The sequence below is a fragment of the Anolis sagrei genome, chromosome 6, assembly GCF_037176765.1.
Source record: "Anolis sagrei isolate rAnoSag1 chromosome 6, rAnoSag1.mat, whole genome shotgun sequence".
Taxonomy (NCBI): domain Eukaryota; kingdom Metazoa; phylum Chordata; class Lepidosauria; order Squamata; family Dactyloidae; genus Anolis; species Anolis sagrei.
The window spans coordinates 55,344,758-55,367,974 of NC_090026.1; the positions used below are offsets into that span (position 1 = coordinate 55,344,758).

General features: G+C 42.5%; 1 protein-coding gene across 2 annotated transcripts in view; it reads right to left on the reverse strand.

Annotated features, from left to right (window-relative positions):
• Nucleotides 1-5,588: 5,588 nt before the first annotated feature.
• The window catches only part of CSGALNACT1 (chondroitin sulfate N-acetylgalactosaminyltransferase 1), a 39,353-nt gene continuing 21,724 nt past the window's right edge, over nt 5,589-23,217 (reverse strand). For both annotated transcript variants that reach the window (XM_067470125.1, XM_060781370.2), the window contains exons 2-8: nt 21,521-22,380; nt 18,808-19,024; nt 14,560-14,661; nt 11,170-11,348; nt 10,226-10,320; nt 8,675-8,756; nt 5,589-6,561 (exon numbers count right to left, since the gene is read on the reverse strand). In XM_067470125.1, the coding sequence (XP_067326226.1) occupies nt 6,278-6,561; nt 8,675-8,756; nt 10,226-10,320; nt 11,170-11,348; nt 14,560-14,661; nt 18,808-19,024; nt 21,521-22,154 (1,593 nt within the window). In that variant the 5' untranslated portion in view covers nt 22,155-22,380 and the 3' untranslated portion in view covers nt 5,589-6,277. The remainder of the gene's footprint in view (nt 6,562-8,674; nt 8,757-10,225; nt 10,321-11,169; nt 11,349-14,559; nt 14,662-18,807; nt 19,025-21,520; nt 22,381-23,217) is intronic.

A 23,217-nucleotide genomic window follows, 5' to 3' on the forward strand; every position in this document is an offset into this window, starting at 1 on the left:
TCCCCCTTCAGATCCTGGTTCAGGTCTCTAGAAGTTACATTTCGCGTGAGAGTCTAGCATCTAGTGTGCCCACTTGTCCACTTGGGTCAGAGGTTTAGCACAGCTGGTAAATCATCAGTAATTATAAGATCTGTAAACCAAAAGGTTGCAAGTTTGAACCCTGGGTTGGTGTGAGCTGCCAACTGTCAGCCTAACTCATTGTTTACCTAAGCAATTTGAAAACAGCTTTAGCTGTGATTAGCGAAATTAGGTACCACTAAAAGTGGAGGAGGTGTTCTATGATGCCATAAAGAAAGAAGGTCAGAAAATGCTGGGCGACCAAAAGGAAGAAGGAAGTTCTGACGGCTCTTCGTCATAGAGGATACAGCAACAGCACCCCCTGGACTCGAGCCCAACCTTCCATGGCACCTCCTCCTGTTCTGTCTGTCTTTGTATTGTCTATACAAAATGGCATTGGGTGTTGTTATTATTATTATTATTATTATTATTATTAACTTTATTTGTACCCCGTTAGCATCTCCCGAAGGACTCGATGTGGCTTACAAAGGCCAAGGCCACGAAACACAACACAAACAATATAACACCAAAAGCAAATTAAAAACAGTTAAAGCAATATTAACGACATGCAATAGACAGTATATCAAGACACAATAAAAACTGGGCCGGGCCAGAGTAGTGGGTACAGGATTAAAAGTGCTGATGTGTTTGCCATGTATGTGTACTGTGATCCGGCCTGAGTTCCCTTTGGGGTGAGAAGGGCGGAATATAAATCAAGTGTTATTATATTATTATTATTTATGCACATAGACACAATGTACTGTTATACTGGTGTTCCCTTTCGCAACTCCACACTGCCTATCTAGATCAGGGAAACATTTTGTGCTTCAGATGTAAATTCAAAACAGTGAGGAGCTAAGGAGATCTTTAGTAATATGCTCTTGTATGAATGAATGAATTTTATTACAGCTTCAGACCAGAAGGGCTCTTGAAGAATGAGCCCTTGGTATGAAAATAGGTAAAGGTTGTCCCCTGACATTAAGTCCCGTCATGTCTGACTCTGGAGTGTGGTGTTCATCTCCATTTCTAAGCCAAAGAGCCGGCGTTGTCTATAGACACCTCCAAGGTCATGTGGCCGGCATGACTGCATGAGGCGCCGTTACCTTCCCGTCGGAGCGGTACCTATTGATCTAGTCGCATTTGCATGTTTTCAAACGGCTAGGTTGGCAGAAGCTAGGGCTGACAGCGGAAGCTCACACCACTCCCCGGAATCGAATCTGCAACATTTCGGTCAACAAGCTCAGCAGCTCAGCGCTTTAACCCACTGCGCCACCGGGGGCTCTTGGTATGAAAATAGTTATACATAAAAGGAGTTTGCAATTTATATCTAGAAAACAAAGGGGGGATGTGCTGTATGCTTGGGATCCAATGCTGTGGCTATATTATAAGAACATAGAACAAAACCATTGCCTGAACCCCATTACAGTTATGCTTTAGCTCTTTAATGTAAGGATCAAGAGCAAATAAAGCATCAGTTTGTCAAAATAAAGACACAGTGGCCAAAATATTGTCAGAGATAATTTTTCCTCCGTTCTGCACAGGCTGGTATCACAGAATGACTTTTTTAAATTAACAGTATTATCTACTTGTATGTAAATCAGGATGTATCAGAAAAATATATATTTATATTTTCATCTTTATTTTTATTTAACTGATTGCAACTTTTTAGTTAAGCCATTGAAATTGTTTTCAAGCCAGGTATCACCCCTCTCCTAGATCTGAGCATTTCTGCCTAAGTGTAGCATCTTACATTTCTGCCTATTGAAATTAATTATGTTAGTTTTAGCTATGCCTCCCAATTTGATATCATCTGCAAACTGGATAAGCATGCCCTCTATTCCATCATTCAAAACATTGATAAAGATGTTGAACAGCACTGGGCCCAGGACAGAATCCTGTGGCACTCCACTAGTTGTTTTTTTCCAGGATGAAGAGAAACTACTGGTAAGTTTACTTTAGGTTCAGCGGTTAACAATTTCTCAATCCACAGTAGCATTGTCTAGCCTAGTGGTTCTCAAAATATGCTCCACAGAGCCTATGTGGAGATACTGAGGGGTTATGTGCTTTCACCTCCCCCTCCCTCCTGCCTTCTCCTCTCTCTTCAAACTTTTCCTCCTACATTTCCTTCCTACATTTCAACCTAACCTGGAGCCCAAGATTCCCACATCTTTGAATAACAGGCATGTGCAATCCATGCTTCTAAATGTTTGTAAAGCACTTACAAAACTAAAACTCTGGTGGTGAAAACTAGGGGGCGCTGGTGCTTTGCTTCTACAGTGTTGCTAAAGTTCTGGTGGTGAAAATTTCAGAATTCTAACAAAACTTTCAAAATTTCATTATTATTTCATTATTGATGATTTTTATGACAGAACCAATTAGTAACTGCCATTTATAATTAAATTTTGAAAATTTTGTTAGAGTTCTCAAATTTTCACCACCAGAACTTTAGCAACACTGTAGAAGCAAGGCACCAGCGCCTCCTAGTTTTCACCACCAGAACTTTAGTTTTGTAAGTACTTTAGAACCATTTAGAACCATGGATTGCACATGCCTATTGAATAATGGTACGATGACCTTTAAAATTGCTTTCCTTGAGTCCAACAACCTCCCCAGGCCGCATTTCCCATTGAAACCAGCACTTTCAGTATTCCGACTGGATTGATTGGTAGTTCCCTTTTGTCACTGGTTAGTTTGGTAACTCTGGTATAGAGGAAAAAATGCATAGAGATGAAACAGTTGGAGGAGGAAATTGCGGGTTCTGATGGCTACTCTTCTGTAGCACTGCATGTAACCTTCATGACTGAGGGTTAGAGTTACCAAAGCCTTGTGAGGGCTACATTCAGACCACATGTTGTGCAGACCTGATGGTTCTTTTTTTTGCAGAATATTCCATTTCTGTTCATTCCATCTTTCTTTAAATATATGCAGAATATTTCAATTACTGGCAGATAAATGCTATTTGCCAAATTTGTTACTAAGTTATACTGGGCTCCTTCCAAGCCCAGTATTACTTAGTAACAAATTTGGCAAATAGTTTTCATCTTGATTTGCAAATGAACTAGTATAGCATTTATTTGCCAGTAATTGAAATAATTGTCCTCCCAACCCTGCTATATGCCTGCGAAACGTGGACTGTCTACAGACGTCACATGCAACTCCTAGAACGATTCCATCAGCGTTGCTTCCGGAAAACCCTGCAAATCTCTTGGGAAGACAAGCAGACAAACGTCAGCGTGCTGGAAGAAGCAAACACCACCAGCATTGAAGCGATGGTCCTCCGCCATCAACTCCGCTGGACCAGGCACATTGTGCGGATGCCCGACAACCATCTCCCAAAGCAGTTGCTCTATTCCGAACTCAAGAACGGAAAGCGGAATGTTGGAGGACAGGGAAAGAGATTTAAAGATGGGCTCAAAGCCAGCTTTAAAAACTCTGGTATAGACACTGAGAACTGGGAAGCCCTGGCCCTTGAGCGCTCCAGCTGGAGGTCAGCTGTGACCAGCAGTGCTGCAGAATTTGAAGAGGCATGAATGGAGGGTGAAAGAGAGAAACGTGCCAAGAGGAAGGCGCATCAAGCCAACCTCAATAAGGACCACCTTCCACCTGGAAACCAATGCCCTCACTGCAGGAGAAGATGCAGATCAAGAATAGGGCTCCACAGTCACCTACGGACCCACCAGAATACTGATCCTTTAGACTATCCTACTCAGCCAACGAGGGATTGCCTAATTGGCCTAATTGGACAACTATAATGCACTCTACGTGGGGCTGAAAACGGCCCAGAAATTCCAACTGGTCCAACGGTCGGCGGCCAGGTTGTTAACTGGTGCGCCTTACAGAGAGCTCAACCCTCCTGTTTAAGGAACTCCACTGGCTGCCTTTCATTTTCTGGTCGCAATTCAAGGTGCAGGTTCTTACCTACAAAGCCCTAAACGGTTTGGGACCCGCCTACCTGCGTGACCACATCTCTGTGTACGAACCCACACAATCTCTTCATTCATCTGGAGAGGCCCTGCTGACAATCCCACCGGCATCGCAAGCGCGACTGGTGGGGACGAGGGATAGGGCCTTCTCGGTGGTGGCCCCTCGTCCCTGGAACTCTCTCCCTAAGGACAACAGTCAGGCCCCGCCGCTAGCTATCTTTAGGAGGAGCTTGAAAATGTGGTCGTTCCAGTGTGCCTTTCCAGAATAAGGAAACTCCTAGCATTATGTCCCAACGCACTTTATTAGAGATTCAGGATATCTGCATGACCACCCCCCTCCAAACATCCCACCTTGCCATGCCCAGCATTTTTAATTTTAATTATTACATTTGGCCCGGTCATTATTTTAATTGCATCATTGGATGTTGTTAATGTATTGCTATTCTTTGCTATTGCTTTGTTTTTTGAGTTATTGTGTTGTTGTTGTTGTTTTATTGTTGTATTTGGGGTCGGCCTCTTGTAAGCCGCACCAAGTCCTTCGGGAGATGGTAGCGGAGTACAAATAAAGGATTATTATTATTATTATTATTATTATTATTATTATGTAAGTAAGTAAGTATACTGGGCTATTTCTCAGCAAGTCCTTACAATTAAATGGGGTGCAAAGGAACATAAAACCAAAAGTGCATTATTGAAGTTAAACAACAAACAAATAAGTAAACACTTAAGAATAAGTAAACACATTGTCTTTACTTAACTCACAAACATTCAGACAATATGGATTTTTTGGTTAGCTAGCATGTTTTCCCCCCTGAAATTCTAATGCATGTAATTCTCTCTTGCATTTTTGATTTGGGTACAATAAGGAAGTCTGAAATTTCACCAGGAATCATCAAAACCATAGTTACAGAAGGTAAGATTTCAGCATCTTCAAAGGATGTCCCAGTTATCCTAAATAGTTCAATTGAGAAGAGAAATCCATTATCAAGCAATGTGCAAGAAAAAAAATGTGTACTTGATGTGGATCTGACATATTATTATGCTCATTTAAGCCATTACTGAGTGTTTGCAACCTAGAAACAGATTTTAGGCCTCGGCTGAATCAGGGTTGCCATGAATACCTTCACGGAAATATTATCCAAAGACTTTCCAATGATTATGAGCAGTTGGATATCCACTTCATAAAATGTAAGACTTTATAAGGTAAAGGTAAAGGTAGTCCCCTGACATTAAGTCCAGTCATGTCTGACTCTGGGGTGTGGTGCTCATCTCCATTTCTAAGCCGAAGAGCCAGCGTTGTCCGTAGACACCTCCAAGGTCATGTGGCCGGCATGACTGCATGGAGCGCCGTTACCTTCCCGCTGGATTGATCTACTCACATTTGCATGTTTTCGAACTGCTAGGTTGGCAGAAGCTAGGGCTGACAGCGGAAGCTCACGCCGCTCCCCGGAATCGAACCTGCGACCTTTCGATCAACAAGCTCAGCAGCTCAATGCTTTAACCCACTGCGCCACCGGGGGAACATACCTATATTATATATATATATATATATATATATATATATATATATATATACACACACACACATAAAATTACAACAAACCTCTTTGAACATTTGAAAACAGTGAATAAAAATTCCCATATATTGTCGAAGGCTTTCATGGCCAAAAGCACTGGGTTGTTGTGATGTCCTCACAACCTCTGAGGATGCCTGCTATAGGTAAAGGTAAAGGTTGTCCCCTGACATTAAGTCCAGTCATGTCTGACTCTAGGGTGTGGTGCTCATCTCCATTTCTAAGCCGAAGAGCCAGCGTTGTCCGTAGACACCTCCAAGGTCATGTGGCCGGCACGACTACATGGAGCGCCGTTATCTTCCCGCCGGAGCGGTACCTATTGATCTACTCACATTTGCATGTTTTCGAACTGCTAGGTTGGCAGAAGCTAGGGCTGACAGTGGAAGCTCACACCACTCCCCGGAATCGAACCTGCGACCTTTCAGTCAACAAGCTCAGCAGCTCAGTGCTTTAACCACTGCGCCACCGGGGGCTCCTAAGACTTTATATAATACTGTAATATGTCATTCCATGCTGAAAAACTATTTTGTGTGTATTTCCAAAACCAAAAATTGGCAAAAACAAAAAGATATCTTCTAGGCTGATGCTGTGGTTGAAAGAAAGCGAGATAATGGGCTAAGATGGTATCAAGATGGAACAATGCAATCAACAAAAAGATTCAGAATGTTCTAAGTCTGGCTTTGAGTTTCTCTTTTTTCAATTCGGAATTAACACCATTTGGCTTCAAGTCTTTTTGTTGCTTGCTTTCTGTTTGCGCCGATGAGCCTCGATCTCCCGCCTGAAGACCAGCATCCCTAGTTGGCCATGCGAAGCTTCATTCATGGCTTTGGATTGAATGCACATCTTGTATTGCTCAGGAGTCAGCTCATCTAAGCAATGCTTTTCGTGCCAGAGATGGAAAAGTCCACGAACAGGTGTCCTGATCACAATGAGGTTGCTGTGGAGGTATTTGCGATACAGATGCACGTCCTCTCCTCCCCAGCCCTTTATGTCAAGATCAAATCCTCCTAAAAAGAAGAAAAACAATATGATGTCTTAAATGACAACCACCCTAGCTGGTTTTAAGAAAGACCTAAAAACCTGGCTCTTCCGATGTGCTTTTGGAGAACGACCACTCAACCCATCTGGTTGTCTTAGCCTACAGCTGCCGTCAGAATGAAGCATCTTCCCATTCCTAAAATGGCTAAATCCCATGGTTCCTCCCTGTTGGGCTTCTCTCCTACAAATGCACTTTTATCCCTATCTCACCCAGGGTTTTAACTTTTTAACATTTTACCTCATACATTTGGCCCGCCCTCTGTGTCTGGTTTTACTATACTGTTTTATATTGTTGATTTTCTTATTTCATATTTTGTTATGATGTATTTTGTTATTGTGTGTTTATTATCTTGTATTATTTTAGGCATGGCCTCACGTTAGCTGCCCCGAGTCCCCTTTGGGGAGATGGTGGCGGGTTATAAATAAAGTGTATTATTATTATTATTATTATTATTATTATATTTCCCTTTAGTGTCTGTCTGCTCACATAATATACTAACAAATGTGGTATTTTATAAAAGATATAAGATATATATTGTGAGATAGTCAGTTGATGATAAGTCATAGAATAACACCCACAGACACAAAGACTGGATTGAATAATGACCACTTTATTTAGCTTATTTCCTGTTTAAGTAATTTGGAGCTGAAAGGAGGAAGAGGATGAGGGCTGGGTATATTTGACCTGCTGATTCCAGAAATTGTACCAGTTTTCCCTTATCAGCTGTAATTTTTGAGATATAGATTATATGCCATTTACCAGGCGCCATCTGCTCATCCATAGAAAATCATGATGACCATATCTAAGAAACTAGAGTTGATGTGGCCACAGTAGTCCTTGCTCTTGTTACATCCCGAATAGATTACTGCAACGCACTCTACATGGGATTGCCTTTGAAGACTGTTCGGAAACTTCAATTAGTCCAACGGGCGGCGGCCAGATGACTCACCGGAGCGTCATACAGGGAACATACCACCCCTCTGTTATGTCAGCTCCACTGGCTGCTGATCCAGTTCCGAGCACAATTCAAAGTGCTGGTTTAGACCTACAAAACCCTATACGGCTCCGGCCCAGCGTACCTGTCCGAACGCATCTCCTTCTACGTCCTGCCTCGGAGTTTAAGATCTTCTGGGGAGGCCCTGCTCTTGGCCCCATCTCTATCACAAGTGAGATTGGTGGGGACTAGGAGCAGGACCTTCTCGGTGGTGGCCCCTCTCCTGTGGAATTCACTTCCTGGGGAAATTAGGTCATTGACATCCCTCCTCTCTTTTAGAAGGAAACTAAAAACATGGATATGGGACCAGGCCTTTGGGTAATCTGGCAGACAGACAAAGGACAATGACGACTAGAATTGGATAGGATTTGACAAGGTGGAATGGACTTACGGATTCTGAGCTTGGTGAATGTTGATTGGTTTTTATTAATTGTGATGTATAACTGGATTATTTTAATTGTTTTATAACTGTTGTTGATTTATGTTTTATCTTATTATCTGTTTTGCTGGCATTGAATTGTGCCTTTTGTAAGCTGCCCTGAGTCCCCCCTCGGGGGTTGAGAAGGACGGGGTAGAAATGCGCAAAACAAACAAACAAATAAATAAATGTGGTCTATCCAACACAATTTTCTAACTCACCTGCCAAAAACCCCAGGAACAGGCTTATAAACCAAGACACCAAGATTTTTTTGGCTGAACTGTATTATTAATGGAATAACATCAAAAGGGTAAGTTATATCAACCAATAAGAAAGAGATTTTAGATCAGAAAAATCTGGGTCTTGGAAACAGATCTGTGAGAATGTCTCTCGCAAAACCTAACATGATATGCTAAGAGGATTGTTTAATAAACACATATTTACATGGTTAATCTGAAATTTAAAATACCGAGTCATATATAGCCAGGCAATTATGATACATATTGGAAATATTAATATCCCCAGATCATTGCTCTGAATATAATTCCAGTGTTAATTGTACTTTGGAAGTACGGTATTAGAAGGTCCAGAGAGAAGGCTCAAGTATATCAAGAAAGCCAAGACTGTCTGATACCATCTTTGAAAATTTAATGCAAGCAGAATTCTTACCAATGTTGATATAATCCGAGCGGTATTGGCAAGTCATTCCAAAACCAAAATCCCTCCAAAATCCTGTCTCCTTTCTTATAACCTGCAAGGAACAAAAGTGTATTTATTTATGAATATAGAGTTTGCTCTGGTAACATGTAAAATCCTGGATTTTTGTTCATAGTTCAGAAATAAAATACATACATTTAACCATTTAAGTGCTAATTACCTCTCCTTTTGAGACCAAGTTAGTAAATTTGATACATAACATCACTCAAAAAGCTTGTCATTACAAAAAAGTATTCACACCTGATTTTATGTCAATTGTTTTGCTTTTATGTAAATACACAAGGTTATAAATTCCTGTTTGTGTCACTGTAATTTTTTAAAAAACCTGCACCTTAGATTCCCCCCTCCCTTTCCCCCTCTATTCTGCAGAATGCCAGAATTACGAGGGGTATTTTTAAAGTAAGGTCCGTTTTGTTGTAGACACTAGTAGTTCGCACGCATACCGCAACGAGCGCGTGCATCATGTACCGGCATGCCTCGGGAACAACTGTGCTCAGTTTCCGCTCTGTAGCTAACCTGTACGGTTCTGTTCCGTGCTTTAATAATGTTTAAGACTATCGACTCACCCTCCGCATGTGAGGTTCACTCAGTGATACGGTTTTTGTCAGCAAGGAACCTGCCTGCTGCAGAAATTAATCGACAGATTTGTGAAGTGTACGCTGATACTGTTATGAGTGAAAGCAAAGTGCGTAAGTGGGTACGACAATTCAAAGATGGCCGTGACAACGTCCATGATGAGGACCGCTCTGGTCGCCCTTCTTTGATTACAGTGAACTCTTGGTTATCGGAGCAGGCGGCAAGTTTTTATGAAGAGGGTATTTTAAAATTGGTTCAGAGGTATGATAAGTGTTTGAACAAACTTGGCAACTATGTCGAAAAATAGAGTGAAGTACGTACTTTCTGAAAATAAATTTACTTTTTTGAAATAAACTTTCGTTGTGTACTTATGTTCAAACGGATCTTTCTTAAAAAATACCCCTCGTACTTTCCTATATTTGGAAGGTTTTCTTTTAAAAAATTCAAAAATATTCTGCAACAAAACCTAGGATTTGGGATAATCCTGAACGAGCAACTCAATGTATGGCTTTAAAGACCAAAACAAGTAGTTTGAAATGAATTTGTTAGTAGGACAATCCTTCCCAACCACTGTTGCCACCTGTGGTTGCGCTGATAATGCCAGGCCCGTAGCCAGGATTTGTTTCGGGGGGGGGGAGCTGAAATTGATTTGGGGTGGGCTGAGTCTGAGTGAAAGAGGGTCTAGCCTAGCAAACCTTTTGTATCGTTACCCCAATACCCCCATGAATATGGGATATATTGAGCATGGTGATAACAGTTTATAAATAATGTACCAGTAAGGTCTTCTCGCGGACCATCATCAGAATTTGGGGGAGGGGCTGAAGCCCCCCAACACCCCCTCTCCCCGGCTACATGCCTGGCACTTGTGGACCTGACTCTATATAGATGTCTTTTTGTATTCAGTTTCAAAACATTTACGGTACTTACCAGTTGTTGTTCTATAGGTGGGATGGAATTGTGATGTCCATAAATTAGACCTGGGTTATACTGACTGAAAAGAACTGGATAAAACACTTTCTTTCCTATGGGAAGGGTGAGAAGAATTGAACAAACTTGGTTATTTACTTTGCAGACAAGTGTTCTGCTATGCAATGTTTTGAACTTAGCTTTCAGTACTGTGCAAATCTCACATATCCGTGGGGGATGTATTCCTGTACTTATCAAGGAAACAAGAAAGAATTGAAATGAATAATTTCTGTTGGATGTTATCATGAAATCATCCTGGAGGATTTAGGGACCCTATTCACTTGAGTCTAATGCTCACCTTCTTTGGTTAAATTACCTCGCCAAAATTCGATTTGTATCATACGGTAATCTTAGTGTTGAACCAAAGCAAAACAGAAAGATACTTCAGGAGCACCTATAGCTACTATTTGAGGGACATCATCCCTAATTTAATTTCCATAGCTCAATGCTATGCAATCCTGGGATTTATAGTTTGGTGATGCATCTGCAACCCTCCTGTTTAAGGAGCTCCACTGGCTGCCATTCATCTTCCGGTCCCAATTCAAGGTACAGGTCCTTACCTATAAAGCCCTGAACTGTTTGGGACCTGCCTACCTTGGTGACCGCATCTCCTACCACCAACCTACACTATCTCTTCAGTCCTCCGGGGAAGCTCTCCTTTCGCCTTTCCCTTTATCACAGGCAAGACTTGCAGGAACGAGGGAGCTCCCTGTCTTTGGAATTCACTACCTGGTGAGATTAGGCAAGAAAAAGAATCAAATCTCCTGGCACAGCCATGCCAGCACAACTGTACTACACTGACGCTGCTCAGATATTAGTGGTCACTTGTACAGTTGGATGATGCAAATGTTTTTTCTCATGTGTCTTTAGAAAAAAATAAACTCTAAACCCAAGGGCAGCCATACCTGGTTGTGTGTTCAGCCTACATGTGTTGAGGAATTCTGCTGTGAAGTATATATCGACATCACAGAAAAAGAGAACAACGTTGCTTCCTTTCCAAAACCGAGCCCCCACATCGAGGCCTTTGCCTCTTGAGAATTCTTCATTCAGCTGGATGAAAGTATAATTCTTGAAGTTGGCTGATCTGCAAGGAAGAAAGTGTTTGGTTTTGTTCAGCTCCTTTGTTTTTTTGTTTGTTTTCAGCCTGTGAATTGATGTTCATATTTGTATGTTGATATCATTTAAGTTAAATTTAATTTAATTTAAGGTTGTATGTTATAATGTAGAATCATAGAATTAAAGAGTTGGAAGAGACCTCATGGGCCATCCAGTCCAACCCCCTGCCAAGAAGCAGGAATATTGCATTCAAATCACCCCTGACAGATGGCCATCCATCCTCTGTTTAAAAGCTTCCAAAGAAGGGGCCTCCACCACACTCCGGGGCAGAGTGTTCCACTGCTGAACGGCTCTCACAGTCAGGAAGTTCTTCCTCATGTTCAGATGGAATCTCTTCTCTTGTAGTTTGAAGCCATTGTTTCGTGTCCTAGTCTCCAGGGAAGCAGAAAACAAGCTTGCTCCCTCCTCCCTGTGGCTTCCTCTCACATATTTATACATGGCTATCATATCTCCTCTCAGCCTTCTCTTCTTCAGGCTAAACATGCCCAGCTCCTTAAGCCGCTCCTCATAGGGCTTGTTCTCCAGACCCTTGATCATTTTAGTCACCCTCCTCTGGACACATTCCAGCTTGTCAATATCTCTCTTGAATTGTGGTGCCCAGAATTGGACACAATATTCCAGGTGTGGTCTAACCAAAGCGGAATAGAGGGGTAGCATGTGGTGATATATGTGGGTTTATTTTGGTATATGTGGGTTTATTGTGGTATATATTGGTTTATTTTGGGTTCTGGTAGGTTTATTATTGTATTTGTATTTATTGTTGTTTCAGGCATCAAATGTTAGCCTTTTTGTTGTTGGAATCTGCCGTAACGGAATATTATTATTATTATTATTATTATTATTATTATTATTATTATTACTACTACTATTACTATTACTATTACTATTATTATTATCATCAAATAGTAACCAGATATGCATCAAAATAATTTTCTATAATTAAACAAAGGTCTTTGGGCATCTTAAAGATGTAAAGAAGTAATCACCACTGCATTCATTGTTTCTGGGCATCTCAAAAATGTAAAGAAGTAATTACCATTGAGTTCATTGTGTCTTAAGGCATCTTAAAGACATAAAGAAGTAATCACCACTGAGTTCATTCATAGTTGTTCCCAAATAATACATGTTGGATCACAGTCTTAGGCCCCTTCTACACTGTCCTTATATCTCAGGATCTGATCCCAGGTTACATGCTTTGAACTGGATTATATGAGTCTCCACTGCCATATATGTCTGTCCTTGCTACCTATTGTTATTGTTATGGTTGTTTTAAAGCTAATTGTATTGTTTTTAATCTATTTCTGTAAATCGCTCTGAGCCAAATTGGGAGTAGCGGTACACAAGTTAAATAAATAATATAATATAATATAATATAATCTGGGATAAGCAGACAGTCTAGAGGGGGCTTTAATTGCTCTAAAATAGGAATAGATATTCTGCTGCCTTTTGTCCTGTACTGCAATGGCTGTAGTCCAGGCTGGTGGTGGTGGTGGTGACTTTGGTGGCCTCTCCACCAAAGTCAACATCGACGCCGAAATACAACACCGCCTGAGCTCTGCAAGTGCAGCATTTTCCAGAATGAAGCAGAGAGTGTTTGAGGACCGGGACATCCGTAGGGAGACCAAGGTGCTTGTCTATAAAGCTATTGTCCTCCCAACCCTGCTCTATGCCTGTGAGACGTGGACTGTCTACAGACGTCACATGCAACTCCTGGAATGTTTCCATCAGCGCTGCCTCCAGAAAATCCTGCAAATCTCTTGGGAAGACAAGCGGACAAACGTCAGTGTGCTGGAAGAAGCAAAGACCACCAGCATTGAAGCGATGGTCCTCCAACATCAACTCCGCTGGGCCGGCCACATTGTCTGGATGCCTGACCACCGTCTCCCAAAGCAGCTGCTCTACTCCGAACTTAAGAACGGAAAACGGAACGTTGGTGGACAGGAAAAGAGATTTAAAGATGAGCTCAAAGCCAACCTTAAAAACTCTGGCATAGACACTGAGAACTGGGAAGCCCTGGCCCTTGAGCGCTCCAGCTGGAGGTCAGCTGTGACCAGCAGTGCTGCAGAATTTGAGGAGGCACGAGTGGAGGGTGAAAGAGAGAAACGTGCCAGGAGGAAGGCGCGTCAAGCCAACCCCAACCGGGACCGCCTTCCACCTGGAAACCAATGCCCTCACTGTGGAAGAAAATGCAGAGCAAGAATAGGGCTCCACAGCCACATACGGACCCACAGGGAAATCCATAATGGAAGACCATCTTACTCGTCCAACGAGGGATCGCCTAAGTAAGTGAAGTAAGTAAGTCCAGGCTACTGGTGTACATTTCTAAAGCAAGAATTATATTCAGAGCTTCTTAAAATGCAAATAACCTATATCAATTGACAGGCATGTAGCCGGGGGGGGGGGGGCGCTTGGGGGGCTCCAGCCCCCCCCCCCCCCGAAATTCTCATGGTGGTTCGCGAAAAGGCCTTACTGGTGCATTATTTAAACTGTTATTATATTCATATCATGATCTGATCACCATACTCAATATATCCCATATGCATCGGGGTATTGGGGTAACGATACAAAAGGTTTGCTAGGGTAGACCCTCTTTCACTCAGACTCAGCCCCCCCCCCCCCCCCAGCGAAATCCTGGCTACGGGCCTGTCAATTGACCTGAGCCTGCACTTTTGGGCAAGAGTGCCAGACTTTTCTACATCAAGCTAAAGTTTACCTAGTTTAACATTATTTTGCAATTGCCATGATTTCTTCCAAAAGTTTTAGAAATCATAATATCAACCGTCGTTGCTCTGGCCTTCGAAGGAGAAAACAGTGGCCAGAATCTGCTGGACAGGTTTGCTTTAGGGTTGCCATAAGTCATACATGACTTGAAGACATATAGCAACAGCAATAATGATATAAAGAGAGGGACAGTGTGGTGTTTAGATGTATTATTCATGAAAATGCAGGTAACGTTGATGTATCCACAATGGATGCAACTGATTTGTATTCATCAGTGATGTTTCTAGATTGATTTTTTAAAAATAGCTTAACGTTATAGCTCACTCTGACATTATCAAAAAGTTTGTATTAAGGGCAGAAATAAGTTCTTTTATTAGACCCAGTTCTACATGCTATCAATAGGCTAACATTGTGTATTTCGCCAATACAATTGGTATAAAAACATATGTTATACTTACCTGGATGTGTTTTCCAGAATACCTTTGACTTCACTCATTTGATCTTTCCCAAAATAAACTACGGTGAGGTGAATTCTTTTGTCTTGTTGTATGCCCATTTCCCTAGAAGAGAAGTGGACAGATCAGCTTGCTTCTCACAAAATTTCACAGGTTAATACTTTTGCCTAATTGTAACTCCAATGTACTTTCACCAAGAATCTTTTCTCTTGAACTTCCATTGATCTGATACTTCAATTCCCAAGGTATGGAGCCCTCGGTGGCGCAGTGGGTTAAACCCCTGTGCTGGCAGGATGGAAGACCGACAGGTCGCAGGTTCGAATCCGGGGAGAGGCGGATGAGCTCCCTCTATCAGCTCCAGCTCCTCATGCGGGGACATGAGAGAAGCCTCACACAAGGATGATAAAACATCAAATCATCCGGGCGTCCCCTGGGCAACGTCCTTGCAGACAGCCAATTCTCTCACACCAGGAGCGACTTGCAGTTTTTTAGGTCGCTCCTGACACGACAAAAAAAAAAATTCCCAAGGTTCTTAGGCTGGATCTACACTGGCCTATATCCCAGGATCTGATATCAGATTGTCAACTTTGAACTGGATTATATGAGTCTCCACTACCATATAATCTGGGATAAGTAGATAATCTGGGACCAGATCCTGGGATATAGGAAAGCATAGAAGGGCCCCTAAAGTGTCCCCAAAGTGTCTGTTTACATTGAATTAATCATCAGTTTCCCTGGGCACTTTTAACCACAAATACAAGGAACTTCATGATGGAGCTAGGACAATTAAAATGACATGAATCTAATTCAATCTAACTGATATTAGGTGCTGATACCCCTTAAGGTTTATGTTATACTTTCAAAGCCTGTTCCTTTAAGTACAATTTAGCATTCTTAGTATCTCAGTTTTTATCTTGCATATGCTGCCCACTCATTGTTATGTTATGTTATTTTATTGTGTATGATTTTGCTTTATCGTCTTCATATTCATATGTTGTATGTATTTTACTGTGCTGTTATTGTGTTTTGATTTTACTTTATTGTAATATGCTGTTGGGCTTGGCCTCATGTAAGCTGCCCCGAGTCCCCATTGGGGAGATGGTGGCGGGATATTAAATAAAGAAGATGATGATGATGATGATGATTATTATTATTACAATTTAAACTTTTATTTGTTCTAGTACAGTGATCCTTGATATTCACTGGGGGTTGGGTCTGGGATCCCCTTTGGATACAAAAATCTGTGCTCAGATCCCATTACATACAGTAGTATGATAACATAGTATCCCTTGCAAAAAAAACCCAACAAAATCAAGGTTAACTTCTGGATTTTTTTGGAGGGGGATATTTTCAATCCATGGTTGAATCTATGGATATAGAGGGGCAATCTATATAAATAAGGGGCAATCTATATAAATCTATATAAAGCACCGGGATTGTGGCGCAGCTGGCTGAGTGTCAGCTGCATTAAGATCATGAGTTCAAAGCCAGCCCGGGTTGGAGTGGGTTTCCAACCAATTGTGTGTAGCCTGTTGTCAACCTTTGCAACCCGAAAGACAGTTGCATCTGTCAAGTAGGAAAATAAGGTACCACCTTAAAGTGTGGGGAGGCTAAATTAAATGATTTATGAGGCCATAAAGAAGACTCCAGCAAAGCATTCCAGCGGGGAAGCATGCGGGGAATGCGGAAGTGCTTCATCAGTGTCGCAGAAGGATGATGAAAGCGACAGCTCCCCTGACGGCCAGAAAAGTTAAATAGCCTCTGTGAATGTCTGTATATGTTTGTATGTCAAAAATTGGCATTGAATGTTTGCCATATATGTGTACACTGTAATCCACCCTGAGTCCCCTGCGGGGTGAGAAGGGCGGAATATAAAAGCTGCAAATAAACAAACAAACAAACAAACAAATATGTAATGTTCGTTTGTGGGATTAACATAACTCAAAAACCACTGGACGAATTGACAACAAATTTGGAAACAATACATCTATCAGGCCAATATATATCCTTCACTCAAATTTTTTTGATTTTGTCATTTGGGAGTTGTAGTTGCTGGGATTTATAGTTCACCTACAGTCAAAGACCATCCTGAACTCCACCAATTATGGAATTCAACCAAATATGGCACACAGGACTCCCATGACCAACGGAAAACACTAAAAGGGTTTGGTGGGCATTGACCTTGAGTTTGGGAATTGTAGTTCACCCACATCCAGAGAGCACTGTGGACTCAAACAATGATGGATCTGGACCAAACTTGGCACACATATTCCATATGCCCAAATATGCAGTTTGGGGGAAATAGACCTTGACATTTGAGAGTTGTAGTTACTAGGATTTATAGTTCACCTACAAAGAGCATTCTGAACCCCACAAACGACAGAATTGGGGCAAATTTCCCACACAGAACCTCCTTGACCAACACAAAATACTTAAGGCCATCCAGTCCAACTCTGTTCACCAGGGCAGGAAAATGTAATCAAAGCCCTCCTGACAAAGTGTCATCCAGTCATAAATATAGAGAGATATATATGATTCACACACACACACACAGATACAGTATCATAGATTTGAAAGGGACCCCTAAAGAAGGATAATTATATGTTCCATATTCCAGAGTAGGCAAACCAGACAATCTACACATCAACACTGACAAAGAAACAACAATAAATTACATATATTAGAAACCCACACTTTCACATTACTTTATTTTCCAGATCACCAGACTGGGCCACAGCAACGCGTGGCAGGGGACGGCTAGTCTATATAAATAAAAATGTAATGTTCATTTGTGGGATTAACATAACTCAAAAACCACTGGATGAACTGACACTCAATTTGGACACAATACACCTATTAAGCCAATGAGTGACCATCACTCATAAAAACACTGAAAAACACAACAGAAGAGACTTAAAAACCCAAAAAACCCAACAACATTACAACACATGCGCAAAACTGCATATGTATACACACACATTGTGGCGCAGCTGGCTGAGTGCCAGCTGCATTAAGATCACTCTGACCAAAAGGTCATGAGTTCAAAGCCAGCCCGGGTTGGAGTGGGTTTCCAACCATTGCGTAGCCTGTTGTCGACCTTTGCAACCCGAAAACAGTTGCATCTCTCAAGTAGGAAAATTAGGTACCACCTTAAAGTGTGGGGAGGCTAAATTAACTGATTTATGACGCCATAAAGAAGACTCCAGCAAAGCATTCCAGCGGGGAAGCATGCGGGGAATGCAGAAGTGCTTCATCATCGTCACAGATGGAAGATGAAAGCAACAGCTCCCCTGGCGGCCAGAAAAAGTTAAATAGCCTCTGTGTATGTCTGTATATGTTTGTATGTCAAAAATTGGCATTGAATGTTTGCCATATATGTGTACACTGTAATCCGCCCTGAGTCCCTTGCGGGGTGAGAAGGGCGGAATATAAAATCTGTAAATAATAAATAAACATTAAATATATATGTATTGTCGACGGCTTTCATGGCTGGAATCACTCAGTTCTGGTGGGTTTTTTCGGGCTATACGGCCATGTTCTAGAGGCATTTCTCCTGACGTTTCGCCTGCATCTATGGCAAGCATCCTCAGAGGTGAGGACCTCACCTCTGAGGATGCTTGCCATAGATGCAGGCGAAACGTCAGGAGAAATGCCTCTAGAACATGGCCATAGGTAAAGGTAAAGGTAGTCCCCTGACATTAAGTCCAGTCATGTCTGACTCTGGGGTGTGGTGCTCATCTCCATTTCTAAGCCGAAGAGCCAGCGTTGTCCGTAGACACCTCCAAGGTCATGTGGCCGGCATGACTGCATGGAGCGCCGTTACCTTCCCGCCGGAGCGGTACCTACCCATATGGCCCGAGAAAATCCACAAGAACTGAATAAATTTATACAAATATATATACACACACAAAACACATAACCACAGACTGGGCTACAGCAACAGGTGGCAGGGGATGGCTAGTTGTATATATTTTCACGCAGCTCCATAATTTGCAAACATAGGTGAATTTTCCCAGTACTAGTCTCTTGCAATTGACTCTGGCTTAATTTGTATATCTGATTACTGAAGCTTGCAGATCTATATTTTCTTGGAGAAAATCTATGCTATGTATTTCCCTTAACATTTAGTTGGCAACTAACTTTTGTTTAGAACTGTTTGGGTTTGTTAGCGGCTGCTCTTGTGATGAACCTCTGACTTGCAAGTTATCCGCATCTGCTTAGGGAGAAGGAGGCATGCACAGCCATACCAACCTGAAATTTTCCATGAATTGCCGAAACTTGCTTGCTCTTTTTGCCAGTGGGACTATGACATTGATGAGTGTCTGGGCCATATTGAGGTTTTCATTCTTAATTTTCATGATGGGGCCAAACGGCCTGAAGAGAACAATTCGCTTGAATTCATATCCTTTGTCTCCTTTGAATGTCAGTTCATACAAGGTGCCTTTATCTCTTTCTGTCCGATGAATGCCTGTTAGGAAAATGGAAGGGAATCTACAATTAGCAAGACATTCCTAAAAAGGGTATAAGTTGATGTTTAGCTACATGGGGAAGAAACCCAGTTAAGGTGGGGACTTATTGCATTTGTATTTCCTTGATTTCATTTTCTAATTTTGGAAACAGGACTTTAATTTTATTACAGTAGAGTCTTGCTTATCTATATAAATAAAAATGTAATGTTCGTTTGTGGTATTCACAGAACTCAAAAACCACTGGACGAATTGACACCAAATTTGGACACAAGACACCTAACAACCCAATGTATGTCCTTCACTCAAAAAATTGATTTTGTCATTTGGGAGTTCTACTTGCTGGGATTTATAGTTCACCTACAATCAAACAGAATTCTCAACCTCACCAACAATGGAATTGAGCCAAACTTGGCACACAGTTCTCCCATGGACAACAGATAATACTTGAAAGGTTTGGTGGGCAGTGTCCTTTGGTTTTGGAGTTGTAGTTCACCTACATTCAGAGAGCACTGTGGACTCAAACAAGGATGGATCTGGACCAAACCCTACATGAATACTCAATATGCCCAAATGTGAACAGTGGTGGAGTTAGGGGAAAATAGAATCTTGACATTTGAGAGTAGTAGTTGCTGGGATTTATAGTTCACCTACAATCACAGAGCATTCTGAACCCCAGCAACGATAGAACTGGGCCAAACCTCCCACACAGAACCCCCGTGGGCCACAGCAACGTGTGGCAGGGGATGGCTAGTCTGACATAAACGGGCCGGTAGAATGTCGGATAAACAAAATGGTCGGATAATGCGGAGGGATATTAAACGCATGCACCTTTGTCCTCCCTTTTCTCCCCTTTTCCCTTCCTTCCTGGCCCACCTGACTGACTCACTGCCAATGTGGGCATCACGCCATCCCCAAAGGGTGTCCTCCCTCCTCTGCCTCCCTTCCTGGCCTTTCCAGTTTGGGTTTTCCTAGTAATTAATGGAGCTGATCCCTCTCTCTCCTTTCTTGTGTTGCAGTAATGGCAGCAGAGATGAATGCCAAAGCGGATGTCACCCCCCCCCCCCCCTCCCCAGGCCAGGAGCCCCTTGTCAGGAACTGCAATACAGATGAAGATGAGAGGCTGCCAGGCCCAGCATTTGAGTCAGTGGAAAGCAGGGAACAACAACAACTGCAGCCTGTCACCGAGGAAGCTACCCCTGCAGTCCAGGACCAAGGGCCTCAGGCAAGAGGGAGACCTGAGTTAACTCAGGATCAGGAGAGCAATGGGCAAAGTTAAATATCCCAGAAAGGCTGCAACTGAGGACTCATGCTATTCACCTGCGTAGGTCTGCCCTGTTGGCACAGAGCCAACAGGTGAGAGCACTTGTGCTATGGAGCATAAAGAGTAGCAGTTTAGATTTGGTCTTTGTTGGGAACAACGTTTGGAACCTGCTATAGCTTGGAACTCTGTTGGATGACTTTGTGTGCTAGTCCTTGACTTTGGACTACATATTGTTTGGATATGTTGGTGAGAATCTTTGCACTGGACTATTGACTATGCTTCCTGAATTATCCTGAAAATGTGGTTGTTCCAGTGTGCCTTCCTGGAATAAGGAAAATAATTCCCTGCAATATGTCCTCAGAATGCACTTTAACTATTGGATTGGGTTGGACTGCGCTCCCCTCACTTCTTTTAAAACCCTCCTAACAGCTATATCCTACTTTATTCATGCCCAGAGTTTATTTTTTAAATTTTAAACTATTACAATTGGCCCGGCCATAGGTTTTTAAATCCTTGTGTGCTAATGTTTATTGCTTATTATTTATATGTGATTTATATTAATTGTATTGCATTGTATTGTTTTTGTTTATTGCTTTCTTGTTTTATTGATGTGTTGTTGGGTTTGGCCTCATGTAAGCCGCTCCGAGTCCCTTGGGGAGATGGTGGCGGGGTATAAATAAAGTATTATTATTATTATTATTATTATTATCCCTGTCTAGTTTGTTGTTTGAATCTACTTTAGTTTTGACTACAGACTGATTGACGACGAGCATAGTGAGTGACTGTTTATACTGAGAGACGCTGTGCAGGGTTGCGACACCCCTTCCCTTGGATCCTTGGGAAGCCCTTGGCCAAGATACTGGTGACCTGATTCCCATCTGGATCCCTCCTGTTTCTTTGTTCCATCTGGGAGCTGTGCGCCATCCTTTTACCAAAGGTACACCAAGGAAAAGTGTATGGGGCTCTCCCCCCCACCCTCTCTTTGGGGATGGGTTTGCAAGCTTTTGATAGGGGGATAATAATTGGGGAGGGGGCAAGAAGATAAGGAGGACCCTCCCTCCCAGGAGCACCTGCTTCGTTCCCTATACCAAGAAAGAGAGAGAGAGGAGCCAATGCTGATGAGCCTGTCTAGTAGTAGGCATCGGTGTTCTGAGGAAGAAAAGAATTCAGTCAATTGGTCCAAACATGAGGCACTCATTCTCACTCATTCCATAATGAGTAAAAAAATGCATACCTTCTATGAAGTCAGAGGAGGAGTATGTCCGATGGTTTGGGTCGCTGCTACTTGCTGGGCTGTTTAAAGTCTCCAGACCCAGTTCAATAGCTTCTGTCAATTCATCCCGCTTGTCTTTCCGCACGGGCTTCTCCTCAGGGTGACGTGTAAGGCCCATCTCCAGTTGGTACACTTTCTGCAGGGTGAAGCTTTCAAAGGGTACTGCGGCATACTCAGTTGGGAGCTTCACACCAGTGTCTATCTCCGCTTTGTCCATTTGGGAATGCAAGAACTGCAAGAGAGCTTTCTGGGGCTTCTCTGCATTCACTTGGTCTATTCCCACCACTCCCAGAGAGTCGGTATTGTGCCCTTGCATGTTCTTCAACTGCTCGCTCCTCTGTTGGAGCTCATCTTTCAATTCAGCAATTTGCCTCTTCAGACTGTTGATGTAGTCCCAGTGATGCTCTTCCCTTTCTTGTAGGATAGCTTGATACTCCTCTTTGCCTGTAGGGCTGTTGACTCTAGGGAAGCTGAGCTGCTGGTTGTCACCTCTTGGTGTGCAGGCCAACATATACAGTACAGATACCATGCAGCAGAGAACCACCAGCAAAAGCACCATCCGAGGGAGCCATGCCACCAGCCCTCGCCGAACCATTGTCTATTAAGCAGTTGGTAGCACCCACATTCCTCCACAGGTCTCATATACTACCCATCTGATCTTTCCAATGTTTTTCCTCCTAGTGTGCATGTAGTCAACAGAAATGGGACAGCATTACACGCCTACTTGGAAGGACCCAAAGAAAAGCAGAAGAACGGCTGTTTTTATCAAAATAATGTCTACTGACCCCATTTCAGTCTTGTTAGCTGACAGCGATGAGATGCTGAAAAACAAAACAATATTACTTTCATATCATGTGTGAAAAAAATCATTTAAAAAGCCATTACACCACATTTCTGAGCATTCTGAGCAATTACAATATGTAAATGTTGCAGTTGTAAAGGCTACTAAATCTGTCATGTGTGAATGTACAACATGGCAATGCATGCTGTTTCATAGCTTTCTTCAGATGCCAGTAGATTCCATGTCAGTGGGATGATGTATCCGATCTGGTTTCAGTCCAAACTTTTATGATAACAGCAACAACAACAACTTTATTTTTATACTCCAACCCTGAAGGAACTTGGATGGTTTGTTGTTGTTCATTCGTTCAGTCGTCTCCGACTCTTCGTGACCTCATGGACCAGCCCACGCCAGAGCTCCCTGTCGGCCGTCACCACCCCCAACTCCTTCAAGGTCAGTCCAGTCACTTCAAGGATGCCATCCATCCATCTTGCCCTTGGTCGGCCCCTCTTCCTTTTCCCTTCCACTTTCCCCAGCATAATTGTCTTCTCTAGGCTTTGCTGTCTCCTCATGATGTGGCCAAAGTACTTCAACTTTGTCTCTAATATCCTTCCCTCCAATGAGCAGTCGGGCTTTATCTCCTGGAGGATGGACTGGTTGGATCTTCTCGCAGTCCAAGGCACTCTCAGAACTTTCCTCCAACACCACAGCTCAAAAGCATCTATCTTCCTTCGCTCAGCCTTCCCTATGTTCCAGCTCTCACATCCGTAGGTGACTACAGGGAATACCATGGCTCTGACTATGCGGATCTTTGTTGCCAGTCTGATGTCTCTACTCTTTACTATTTTATCGAGATTGGACATTGCTCTCCTCCCAA